General features: G+C 40.6%; 1 protein-coding gene across 1 annotated transcript; it reads right to left on the bottom strand.

Annotated features, from left to right (window-relative positions):
• Nucleotides 1–263: 263 nt before the first annotated feature.
• Nucleotides 264–7115, bottom strand: ppm1ka (protein phosphatase, Mg2+/Mn2+ dependent 1Ka). Its single transcript, XM_060937766.1, has 7 exons — nt 7028–7115; nt 5948–6445; nt 5733–5833; nt 5018–5183; nt 2294–2438; nt 1637–1771; nt 264–1050 (listed from the first exon to the last, which is right to left on the bottom strand). The coding sequence occupies exons 2-7, from the start codon at nt 6382–6384 to the stop codon at nt 919–921; spliced, it is 1116 nt and encodes a 371-aa protein (XP_060793749.1). The 5' UTR covers nt 6385–6445; nt 7028–7115; the 3' UTR covers nt 264–918.
• Between the last annotated feature and the right edge of the window lie 6865 nt (nt 7116–13980).

Raw genomic sequence — 13980 nt, 5'->3', positions numbered from 1 at the left:
CCCCGACTTATTTGGATGATTAATAGTCTAGCTTCTCAAAGTGGTTCAATTTATAACCTTTCCTTAAATTAAATTAAAAAAAAAAAAAAACCTCTGGGAAGATTTAAGCTGCTAGATGTAGTGGTATATTAGCATTCAAGAGAGGATAAGCAGCAATTGCATAAATAAATAATTTATAATTACTAAGAATAACTAGGAATATCAGCAACAGGATATGACACCATACTCCAGGAACAATGGTTTCGCTTTAAGAATTCAGAACATTGTTATATTAGCATACTGATATTTTAATATTTTCTCATTTATTTGGATAAGGACTCTACTGGGTCTGTGGACATCTCACGATTCAAAAGATTTACTCCCTGCAAGAAGGCCACTTATTTTAAAAAAGTGTCACAAAAATACTATTCAAATTGCTAATGTGGCAAATTTTTCCAAAAATACACCAATCAGCAAAATACACCAATCTGTCAGCATTAAAATCACTGACAGATGAAATGAATAACATGCGATTATCTCATTACAGTGGCACCTGCCAAGGGGTGAGATGTACTGTATTAGGCAAGAAGAGAACAGTCAGTTCTCGAACTGGATGTGTTGGAAGCAGAAAAAATTGGCAAGCATAAGGATCTGAGGGACTTTGATAAGGGCCAGATTGTGATGGCTGGGTCTGAATAGGTGTCAAGAGTAATGAGATAAGCCATGTTATTCACTTCACCTGTCAGTGTGTATACAAAGGGAAAATATCACTGGGTACAAAAATATGATACTCGAATATACTCAAGTACTTGGACACAATAGAGGTCAATTATCATCTGCTATAAAATATTTTATGAAAAATATTTTGATATGTAGCATTAAAGCTATGCTGTGTTATATAACACATGTAAGTGGAATACAGCTTTAAAGGTTGTCTATTCAGGCCCAGCGTCCACTGCAGGCAAGATTTCGGCTCATGGAGTAGCTGTGGTGGGAATTCTGCTGCTTTCCCCATGATCCGAATGGAACCACGATGACTGTGCTGTTGTCGTCAGAGCCGTACTGCAGAGCCTGAGAAACACACACACACACACACACACACACACACACACACACACACACACACACACACACACAGTTTACACTAAAGTTTAAATTGATTTGGGTTTGTGAGTAATTTTTTAACATTTATGATGCATTCACGTTTGCACTGACAAAGTTTCATGCAACTATTAAACCACTGAGATCTGAAGACTGACTCTAGACTCCTTCCATAAATTCTAAATAGAACATATCCTCACAGAAAACTTGACATCAATTTTTCTTTGTTCAGTAGCAATGTTTTTTTTTAATCCACATATGTGTAACATCCAACATACCAGTTCCTGTGTACGTTATTACTATAGAAATGATAACGTTTTACAATAAGCACACTAATATAAACCTGTGACTTGCAGCTGCACTACTATCAGAGCTGCTGTCATAGAAAACTAATCAGCAATTCTGATGAATCTGAAGACAAAATTCCACAGCGCTGTTGTATAAGAGGTTGTTTTTATGTTTTACCTCCAAACAAAGTAGCTTCCTAATTTAAAACTGGGAAAATACATGATTGGATCTTAAATGTATAAAATTAGCACTAATGCTATCCGGCTACCAGCTCGGCGATGATTTGGGCCGCCTCTGTAGGATCGTGGCACTGGTTGATGACATCACAGATTTCCTGGTCGCTCATGATGAAGTTTATGCCGTCGGTGGTCAGGGCTAGAAATGAGTCGTGAGAATGCTGTAACTGGAAAATGAAACCAAGACGCTTTTTTGAGATACTGAGATATTCATGAGATTTTAAAACAACAAGAACAACAACAACAACAGCAAAAACAACAGGCCTTGTTTATCAAGCTTGAAATGTATTCATAAATGGTTTTCAGGGGCATTTACACAGTCTTTAACTTTTGAGTCATCATTTTTTCACTTTTAGGTCATCATAAGCTTTGCCTTTTATGGAGTTTTATGTGCATGACTAAACATATACAAGAGAGCATGAAAAAAAATCAGTGAAACCTTTACTTGTTTTTAGTTGGTTTGGCCAACTAAAAACATTTACACATAACTTAACTACAGAATTAATAAATGAGGCCCATTATCTGTCAGATTTAAAAATCGCAAGAGGAAATGTTTAAATTTTCACAGTGAGTGATTATTCAGTTTAATTTTCACTCACAAAAGTTAATATAGTGATATCTTGGCTAAACAAAAAGTATGATACACTGAAACACTGATTTTTTTTTTAATGGAAGATTGTCACACTCACCATAACGTGAGTGGTCTCCGGCTCTGCAATAACACCACATTGCTTTAAATCAAAATCTCCGATGCTGCGTGTCATTGCCAGACGGCTGTTCACATTGGCTTGACTGACACTGTTCCATGTTATGAAACCTCCACTCTTAAGTATTCTGGAACAAAGCCCACATGCCCACACACGCACACACACATCACGTCAGTAAGGTTTGAAAAAGAGAACAAAATTTCACGTATACACCAAGATTACAGATAGTAAAAGTACAGGTAGTACGAGTATACACATAAGTAAACAACATGACGGAAAAGGACACACAAGACCACATACTGCACACAATTACAGAGTTCATGCAATCTCATCTCATCTCATTATCTCTAGCCGCTTATCCTGTTCTACAGGGTCGCAGGCAAGCTGCAGCCTATCCCAGCTGACTACGGGCGAAAGGCAGGGTACACCCTGGACAAGTCACCAGGTCATCACAGGGCTGACACATAGACACAGACAACCATTCACACTCACATTCACACCTACGGTCAATTTAGAGTCACCAGTTAACCTAACCTGCATGTCTTTGGACTGTGGGGGAAACCGGAGCACCCGGAGGAAACCCACACAGACACGGGGAGAACATGCAAACTCTGCACAAAGGCCCTCGCCGGCCACGGGGCTCAAACCCAGGACCTTCTTGCTGTGAGGCGACAGAGCTAACCACTACGCCACCATGCTGCCCGTGCCGCCCCAGTTCATGCAATATTTTAGAAAACCAAAAGCAATTCCAGGAACTGATCATTGTTTAACATGACAGAACAATTGACAAATATTTGATTGCTGTTTACAGTATTAGAGGTAGACTGCCTTTTAGATTTTTCAAGTTTAGGTCATAAAAAGCATTTTTCCTGACACCCAATTATTTTTGTTTAGTGGACCGAAAGCTACAGAATTCAAATCACAGACTTCCAATTTAATTAGGGTTTTTTTTAAAATAGAACAATTATTGAATTTAAGTCCATGTGGCCCTAAATTCTCCACTATTTTTTCCTGCTTCACCATGATCCAATTCAAGATACTACGTGACGCATCACGTGGTGGGCTTTCCCCGTTCATGCAAGGCATTGTGGGATACAAATTTGAAACAGGAGAGAAAAATGGAGGACGCGAATTAAATGTGAAAGACCTACTACAGTAACGGAAAGCGAGAAGAAAAGACGTTATGTTGCGAAGGAAAGGAAACGCAAGACCAAACTAATAAATATCGGCAGTCAGCGAGCACCTCGGTGTGATCAGCTGTTCGTTTAGTGACAGAATAATGTAACTGTCAGTGCACGGTCAAAGGTAAACCTGTAGATGGCAGTAAGACAACACTGGATGCCAGCTGCTGTAAAACCCAAAAGAAGAAGGAGCAGATAAACCTGTGCATGCGCACACAGACTTCCTCTGTCTGCTTGACTGCGCGAAGAGAGCGATTTCATGCACATTATTTGCTCGGGAATGCCCTCAAATTAAATGACTTCCCAGCCACAAAATGGCCTGATATTTTGTGAGATATTGCAGAAATAATCACATATCACAACGACCAAATTTCAGAGAGAACTAAATTTCACCGATTTTATGAAATCGAAAGGCCATCTAGCTTTAACTAATATTTTCTTTGACATTTATCCTGACTCTACAGGCTTATTATTATTATTTTAAATTAATTCATTAATTAATTTATTTTGCATTCACTGAATAGAATTATGGGATGTCCTTGTTAGCCCAGGGCTCCAAAACTTTTTATGGTTGCACTGAAAGAGGGAAAGTTTTACTTACAAGACCTGTTATGTTAGATTATAATGTTATAAGTTTACAGTGTTAGATTATAAACATTTATCATAGAATAGAAATCCTCACACAAATCCTGTCAGGTTAGCTTAGGTACAGTGCTATCATTGAAGTTTGAGAACATTTATAAATAAGACTTAACTTTCAGAAATACTATCAAGTTAGCTTATGCTAAAATCTATCCCACTGTAATTAACATTTTTTTGAATATGAATTTAAAAATCCTCTCGGAAATCCTGTTAAGTTAGCTCTTGTTAGCTATGTAGCTAATATCAACAGTGCAATCATAATCAGTTTCATATAACTTAAAAAAAAACCTCAGAAATCCTGTCAAGTTAGCTTATATAAGTTATCTAGCACTACCAGTTACGTTTAAGAACATTTATGTATATAAGTTAAAAATCCTCTTAGGTTTGCCATCTTAGTTATGAGTGAAATTATAAACATTTATGAATATTACTTAAAAAAAATCCCTGTCAGGAATGCTATCAAGTTATCAGGTGTTATCAACTAGCTAATATCCTGAGTGTTTTTATTAACATTTATGAATCTGGGTTAAAAATTCTGTCAGAAATCCTGTCAGATTAGCCTGTGTTACCAACTACTAGCTAGTAATCATATGTGAAATCATAAACATTTCTGAATATGACTTAAACAATCCTCTCAGATATCCTGTCAGATTAGCCTGTTAGCTAGCTGTTTACACACTTAAAGGTAAAATGACATTTAAATCATCCTCGGTTATACAAGATAAGTGAAGCTGGTCTATTTTAAGAGTGGGACAAATGAAAGTACTTTTACACACACACACACACACACACACACACACACACACACACACACACACTTCACTTAAGATGCCAGTATATACAATTCTCTGAGGTTCATAGAGATTCTATGTAGCATCTGCACCTCTGTTTTTCATCCGTTCTCTCTGCTGTATGGTCACTGGTGAGTGTGTATGCTTCACCCTTCCTGCACAGCATGGCACGACTGTCTCCGACACTCCCGACGACCAGCTCTATCCCATCTCTTAACAAAGCCACCGTCGCTGTAGTGCCCACCGTCATCAGAGAGGCTGGAATGTATTAGCACCAAAAATGCCAATTAAACATTTACCAAAAATATATCATGTCAAATGTTCATATAATGTACAAAGCACCATGTGGCACTGGGTGACACTGTTAGTTCCTTTTCAGATGAATAAGATCGATTGGACGGTTGTGATTGGTTGGTTTAGTTTCCTAATCTTGATAAATTTGAGACTGGTTTTAGAACATCTTGTTTGGAACTAGGTCATTTTTTTTTGCACTCAACTATTGGAAAGTCATTTCGTGCTGCTAAACAATTTGGGAATTAGGGCTTGTTTGGGGCTGAGTTGGTTTTGGGCCAGATATTTACACCAGACTGTTTTAAGCTAAGATTTTTTTTTTGTCAGGCTGGGTATTACTATTTGGGTACCTACAGGTAGCTGTGTCTGTGCTGGATTATTTAGAGATGCATTTGGGACGGATCTGGTTTTGGACCACACCATGTCTAGACATGGCTCTTTGGAACTCTCATTTTTTAACAGGATTGTGTGAGACTGGAATGTGTTTTTGTGCCATGTATTTTTGTGTATTTGTACCATTGCCGTGCATCTGCACCTCAGAGGCCAAGGCAGCATCGACCTGTAGGAAGGCTTTTGTTAACACCTGTTCGAGATCACACTCTTTCTCCAGACCCTTCCTACAACACAAACACATGACAGATCAGTCTGCGTGGGCTTTAACCGGACATCCTGCATCTGATACTTACTGTAAGTCAAGTGTCTATTTATGTGCATAGGTGTGTATGAGTCACCTAATGTAGTCTTCCATGTGTGTGTAGCAGAAGTCAGCCGCTTGTGCGCCCCCATGTCCGTCAAACAGGGCAAAGTAGAGTGTAGAGGGTGTGAGCTCAGCCACACGGAGCCGATCCTCGTTGTTGTGACGACGGCCAATCTGTGAGGCCGAACCCACGTGGTCTAGGCTTATGCGTGGGATCGGTTTACCATAAAGGATGCTGGGCGGCAATAGGATTGGTGCCTCAATACGGTTGTCCCAAATCCCAAATGAGTCCCAAGTAGCTGGCTGGCCACTTCCATCAACATCCAAACGAGCAGCAGCATACCAGCGGACCCCAGGTACTGCCGACCCATATGCACACACACGCCGGCCCGAACGCACCCTAGCACTCCTGCTAAGTGAGGAGAATGAGTGGCGGAGAAGAAAGGAGGAGGTGATGGCAGAGAGAGACATTTTAAAAGAGACAAAAACAGAGAGGAGTGTGCTGGGTTTTTGCTAGCTTTCTGTGATACCCCTATAAAAAAAAAGAAAATAAATATTTGAATACCATTTTGAGGACACTGTACCGTGCATCAAGTAAACATTGATTGGTTAGCCATCTACTGCTCTGAGTAATTTGCTCGCCCTAGTTTAGCCCCTCCATCAGTGGACAGAGTGGATGGCTCATTCTTAATACAGTGACACTGACATGGCAACAGTGTCCAACAGTCAAAAATCTCCAGCTAACCTGTCTGGCACTGTGCTGAGAAACTGACACCACTGTGCACCATCAACATAGGTGTGTCTGATAAAGTAACAGTACCACCATGATCAATACAGCCCTGTCCAGTGACATATAGGATAAACTGGAGCAACAAATTGTTTAGTAACTACAGAATGACCTATATGTTGCAAAGTATATTTGTGAAAATTGCACAAAAGTATAATTACAAGTGCAAAACATGCACATGTGCAGAGTTTTGTCATTTAATGTTGAATTTATCTATTTATCTGTATCTACACTGTTGCACTACAGACCTTTGAACTTCTGCAACAAACTCCTATCGTTAACTAAACAAGTCATACTGCTAAAGTTGTAACAGAGGTGTTTACTCACCTATTTATTTTTATATTTAGTTCTCTCCGGATGGTTACACATGCTCACCGAGCCGGCGTGTGTGTGTGTGCGTGTTTTTGTGTATGAGAGCGCAGTCTGCATTGCAACTTACTCATTTACATATTTCAAACCGAACAACCAATCATGAGCCGAAAGTGTTTGATCTAATTTACATATTCCATCAATGAAAGGTGCAATCACGAGGGGGAGTGTTCGTCTCTCGGCCAATCAAATGCCGCGAAACGGATGCGTTAGTGTATTACGTACTGTATTGCAAGTGTGTAATCAGAGTCAGGGCAAATTTTACTGACCTATAACTCAAACTCTACATTACTCAACTCTCTCTCTCTCTCTCTCTCTCTCTCTCTCTCTCTCAACACACATGATGAAAGACTTTTAAACCTTATTAGATCCCCACTGAGCAGACATTATATGGATCACATTCAGAACAGCAGTGACACTGACGTTATTAGAAATTATTCCTCTATTTTATAGCCGTACCCTGCTAAAAATCTTCTATAGGATTCCTATAGAATAAGTTCTAAAGGAATCCTATAGAAAACTTAATGGAAATCCTGTAGAACTTTAGTACCCAAGTTCTATAGGGGAAAAAAAAACATGTTCTATAGGCACATTTTATAGAAAAAAAATTCCTATAAAGCAGATCCTTTAGACTAGTTCCATACCCAGCAATTCTGCAGCTACTATTGCTACAGGTTCTTTTGGCATTCTTCCATACAAGCTGCACTGTTGATCAGTCCCTAAAATTTGTCACCTCGATATACACATACTAGTAAATACTTGCAGTATATTTTGGAGTGAAAATTATTACATATTTTAAGATAGGTCATTGTGCATCCTGCTAATGGATTTATACTCATCAAGATAGATACAGTGGTTTATTTCGATACTAAAATGCAGTTAGGGGTGGCACGGTGGTGTAGTGGTTAGCGCTGTCGCCTCACAGCAAGAAGGTCCGGGTTCGAGCCCCGTGGCCGGCGAGGGCCTTTCTGTGCGAAGTTTGCATGTTCTCCCCGTGTCTGCGTGGGTTTTCTCCGGGTGCTCCGGCTTCCCCCACAGTCCAAAGATATGCAGGTTAGGTTAACTGGTGACTCTAAATTGACCGTAGGTGTGAATGTGAGTGTGAATGGTTGTCTGTGTCTACGTGTCAGCCATGTGATGACCTGGCGACTTGTCCAGGGTGTACCCCGCCTTTCGCCTGTAGTCAGCTGGGATAGGCTCCAGCTCGCCTGCGACCCTGTAGAACAGGATAAAGCGGCTACAGATAATGAGATGAGATGAGATTTGTGCAGGGCGGCAAGGTGGTGTAGTGGTTAGCGCTGTCGCCTCACAGCAAGAAGGTCCGGGTTCGAGCCCCATGGCTGGCGAGGGCCTTTCTGTGCGGAGTTTGCATGTTCTCCCCGTGTCCGCGTGGGTTTCCTCTGGGTGCTCCGGTTTCCCCCGGGTGCTCCGGTTTCCCCCACAGTCCAAAGACATGCAGGTTAGGTTAACTGGTGGCTCTAAATTGACCGTAGGTGTGAGTGTGAATGGTTGTCTGTGTCTATGTGTCAGCCCTGTGATGACCTGGCGACTTGTCCAGGGTGTACCACGCCTTTTGCCCGTAGTCAGCTGGGATAGGCTCCAGCTTGCCTGCGACCCTGTAGAACAGGATAAAGCGGCTAGAGATAATGAGATGAGATGAGATGATTTGTGCATCTCTTACATGTAAGCTCCTGTTTGTTAATAAATCCATATTGTATTTAACAATAATTCCTACTTCTTCCTTCAAATAATTCTGGTAATCAGGTGAGTTAAGTTGAAACCAATTGGCTGAAGCACTGAAATTTCATGACATGATCATGACATTTTAGCTATACTTACGACCTAAAGTTCAAAAAGACAAATCATATTGCATGCCAGCAAGCTGTATATGGTCTGGGGTCCTCTGGGCTCTCTCCAGTTCCTTTAGTATGGTTTTCCCAACAGTGGTGCCACCACCGTCATATAAAGGAAATATTCTTGAGTAGACACAAAAACACTAAGCCAATAAATAAATGATGTTCAAATATAGATTTCCTATAGAACTTGAGTTTTAATCTAAATTTTCTATCCTAATGAACACACTTGGCAAGTTCTATAGAACACTGAGAAAAGCCTATAGAAACTTCTCGTTCTGTAGGACACAATTCACAGTCTCCTATAGAACCATGCTGAAATCCTATAGAACTCCGGAGTTCCTACAGAACTTCTATAGGACATTTTTTGCAGGGTAGAGACGAGTAGTGCCTACCACAATTCATTATGTCCATCACTGTGACTTTCTCAAAGGAGAGAGAGAGAGAGAGAGAGAGAGAGAGAGATGTGTAAGTCAAACAGTCAGACACTATCCATTTTCATTATTTCTTGCTCTTGGAAAGTTTCCCTACAACCACAATCCATCAGTTAATCATAAAACATAATGTAGGTTTAATGTAGGTCTAAATCATTTATATACAGAGAGTGGGGAAAATAAAACAAAGAAAATAAAAAATAGGGCGAGAGAGAGAAAGAGAGAGAGATGTAGTTGTCATTAATGTATTCATACAGACTTCACCTTTACAGAAAGTGGGGCAGATATTCCACTAGGAGCCTTAGGGGGAAAGAAAAAGTAATTTTGTGTGTGAGAGAAGGGAACAAACAATGTTTTTCTCTTTTCACTTTTAATTTCAGTGTGTGTTTGGGAATATTTTTTAATTATAATCTATCCTGACACACAAGGAAGACACAAACAAACAAACACACAACCACCAAATCCCAAAAACACATGCATAAATGCATGATCACATTCCTAATGGAGATGATTAAATATTGATCAGTGTTCAAAATCATTAGAACAGAGCAGACTTTTTCAATTCTGATCCCAGAGAACCCTTTCCCAAACCCTAGTTTAGTATTTTCCTCATCCTAACACACCTCTTTCAGCCCAATCGAGTGTACTGGTGGTAGGGAAAACTAAGGTGACACCAGGACCAAGACACACTGGACTTTATAGCAGATTCTCTCCAAGATGTTCTAAAAACAAAACACAAGCAGCCATTGTCATCATTGGTAAATTCATATTTGTAATACAAAGTGAAACATCCAGCGATGTTGGACCATAACTAGGACTAGGAAGTGAAAAGAAGGGAACTATATAGTTAGGGAATTAGGTAATCTCTTAAAACTACAGTGATGTGCATGCAAAGGATGGATATGTACACAAGACACAATGATACTAGTAATGATGAATAAAGCATGGAAAAGTTAGAACTGGAGTCAAAAATTGAAGGAAAATCAGGAAGTAACAAGATATGGTACTATGAAATGTGTAGTTGATTGGTGCTCAAGGACCCAGATTAGAAAATACTGGTCTAAAAACACAATATAATATGAAAGTGAGGGTTTAGACAGCACCACCTAGCCACAGATTATTATAAATCTATCACCAATTAATTACACCACCAAATTAAAAAATGGATTCAGGTGAAGCTAAAGTGCATCAGTGTGACACTGTCTAATTGAGTTAACACCTACAACACCTGTCTAACTGGGTTAACTGCATGGTAGATACCAGTGGTGGCTCCTGAATTTTTTTTCAGGGGGGGGCAATTTTCCCCCGTTATGTCTACACGGACCATAAATGTCCACAGGACTGAAGTAAATTGACCTAGGTAGCAAGTCAACTGTTCTACAGAATGTTCTGTAAATAGATTTTGTACTTCAAACTCCATGACCAGCAAGAATTTTACAGACTGTGCAACTTAAGGACAAACAGGAAAGTGCACTTACTGTAACAAAACATTGTAAATAGTTGGCTAACATAACAATAGCAGTTGAATAAATAGATGAGTGGATCTTTAGATCTTGCAATTACTGGTATTTACCAAGGATATTACCAAAGTGCTAACTCTCAGAGCAAAGTGTGGCAAATATAAAAATGCACATTGAAAACATCAAAAGTGAACGGATTCTGTGACTGTGTGTGTGTGAGTCACGAAGTCAACCAAACCCAGAAAAACACCACGGTGACTGGAGCCCTCAGTTTCGTCTTTGCCTCGTAGAGCTAACTCGAACACTCCACAAAATTTCACGCATTGGATGAGCCGGTTTAATATGTGCCTGTTCTTGCTCACCTCATCGTTGTGGCAGTGAACTGCTAGCCTGTAGCCCTCATCCAGCTGTGTAGCGATGTTCACTCTCCAAAAAGCCGAAAATTTCAGGCAGCTGCCCATGTGAATCTTTGATGACTCATGTTTTTTTATTTTCTCTGACAAATGATGCATGTCCGAAACTCCAGTGACCGTCCAAGCAGTGTTGTCTGTGGAGCCACCTCCAGGGTGGAAAAGTAAGCAGGGGTAGCAGAAAACCGCTGAGGCGTCCTCGCAGCCAGCTCGCCAGGATTTGCGCTGGGACCATGTTGAAGTAAAACCTCGAGTATATGATTTCCCCCCTTGTCAAAATTTGTTTTATGTTTAGATTTGGTCGAGGGGGGTCCAGCTTGTATTGTTGCCAATTTAGCTCGATTTGATCGCTGACTAAATGGAACTTCTTTTAAGGACCACACTGAATTGCTTTCTGCATCCATCTCACCTCAGAAACTGAGTGGATCGAACGCAATTTTGCCGCACTTCGCAGTGACGGAAGCACGTTAGGGCAAGCCCCCCCGGAACCCATAGAGATTGCATTGAAGTGTCAGTCAGGAGAAAAAATATATATTAACATGGGACTCTATCAGTGAACTCTTTGGCGATTTTCAGCATGACTGAAATTGCCCCAAAAGGGGCGGTACTCTAGAAGCAAGACCACCCTGATTGGACAATGATACCCAGAGACAGATTAAACTGGCCTCGAGCAGCGCTGGTGAAAGTTTGTTTTAAAAAAAAGAAAAAAAACTTTTTTTTTTTTTTCGTTTTGGCAGTGCGTCGCCCAATCGCCCTTATGCACCAGCCGCCCTTGGTACATACGGTACAGTGTGAGTGCTTGGAACACAGTGTTAAAATACCATGATGAAGTTCCTATCAGACATTCAGAACAAACAGTGTGTTATTATTAGCATGACTCAATTACCATTGGTAGATATATTGGAGCCGAACAATACTATTATAACTTCAAGCCTAAGGAAAAACATCCATCTTGTATCCTGTCCATTCATTTTAAACATAACCTCCCAATCCCACAATGGCCTTTGCAGTCGTGACAACAGTAAGTGTGTGGCAGTCTAGAGATTCAGATTGTTTATTAATTGTTATTTTTTGGGGGGAATGATCTGAAAGTGCTATTATATAACACTATTCCAGCAAATAACCCCCATTTGCCAATTACCACTCAATTTTCTCTTTTGGACTCCAGACCACAGATGGAGGATCATCAGGACTTGAACTTGCAATCCCTTTGACAATAGAGCTAATGCCAATGCTTTTATTTTGCACAAATCAGGATTCCTACTTAGCTTTCTATAAATCCATCTACAACTTTCTCTAGTCATACCACACCACCACTCCCATCTCAACCATTCAACAACTCCTTCCCAAGAAGTCTAACAGAAAACAGAAGCTACCCAGAACTCCAGCAAATGTTCTCAAATTTCTCACCCAATTTCAGACCATACCATTTAGTTTGTGTGACCTGAACTTGCAAAAATATGTACACTACCACATATATAGTCATTAAACAATTTACGCTTCAGATTTGGTCTTCAAGCAGCAAGTGGGTCTTTGGAACAGTGACCAGAATATATTCCTTTGCTTCTTCTTCTTCTTTCTTGCTCGTTTCTGATCACCATTTGAGTGCTCTGAGAGTGAGACAGACTTTCGGAGGTGTCTGATGTGCTGCTCATGTTCTTGGATCTTACGTTGGAGGTGATTCTGGATGGCACAGCCAAGAGACTCCATATCCACAGCCGCTCCATAAACCTCCCACGTCATCCCTTGCTCATCCCATGCCACCTCTGGAAATGGATCCATCTCTGCTTGGTCTTGATCTCTGTCCACTTGCTTGGGTTCCCTTTCAAGGCCAGACCTTGTTGGATAAGCTTGTGAATTATTTTCATCAAGTAAAGACAAACTGTCAGATAGAGTGGATTGGCTGAACAATTCAATCTCAGTTTGACAGATATGTTGCTGATTAGGGTTTGAGGAGATGGACGACTTGTTAGGAGTTGGGCTCAGACTTTTAGCCATGGATCCCACTGATGCAAACATTCTTGGTGCTAAACCTGAGTCTAAGCTGACATCATGTCCATTTTCTAAGCTCATACTGGCAGGTCCAGAAACCTTCTCATGGTCCATTTGGCTCCAGGGTGGATGTGTCATGTTTGGGCTCATGGTTGTGAACATGTTGCTGACCTCTACAACAGCCTGAATTTCAGAATCCTCATACAAGAGCTCTGTCTGCACAGCAGCATCAAGTGTTTGGACAGGAACAGGGTTCTCCTCAGTCATTGTTGTGGCATCTTTGAAGCTCTTGAAGATCTGGTTCGATTTCTTTTCTTGTATTGACACTTCCATTTTGCTTTGCTGCCTTTCTTTCTCTTTGGCTTCATTGTTTGTGTCCTGGCCATTCCTTTCTTTCTCTATTTTCTCTTTGGTCTTTTTCTCCTGGGCTTTCCCTTTTTGTCCACTTTTCTTTTCAAGGGTTTTTCTTTCTTCAATGCCTTCCTTCCACTCCCTGCTTTTTTCTCTCTCACACTGTCTTTCCTGGGCCATGGCATTTCCATCCGTCATGCCTGCTGTCTCATTCACCAGTGATGCAGAGGTGGTTGTTGCCCCTGGTGATAGCTGTAGCTTGTCTAGTGAAAAAAGGGAGCATTTAGATGATACCTGAAGAGTGATGTCACTTTCTCTGAGAGTGCATCCCACTTGTATGTCCTTAAGGATGCCTTCTTCTCCTTTCTTGTCTCTGTTCTTCTCTTCATCTTCATTCCACTGGAGCATTTC

Source organism: Neoarius graeffei, chromosome 13 (genome assembly GCF_027579695.1).
Source record: "Neoarius graeffei isolate fNeoGra1 chromosome 13, fNeoGra1.pri, whole genome shotgun sequence".
Classification (NCBI taxonomy): domain Eukaryota; kingdom Metazoa; phylum Chordata; class Actinopteri; order Siluriformes; family Ariidae; genus Neoarius; species Neoarius graeffei.
The sequence above is the reverse complement of the archived record's forward strand: the minus strand, read 5'-3'. Positions and strand labels throughout refer to the sequence as shown.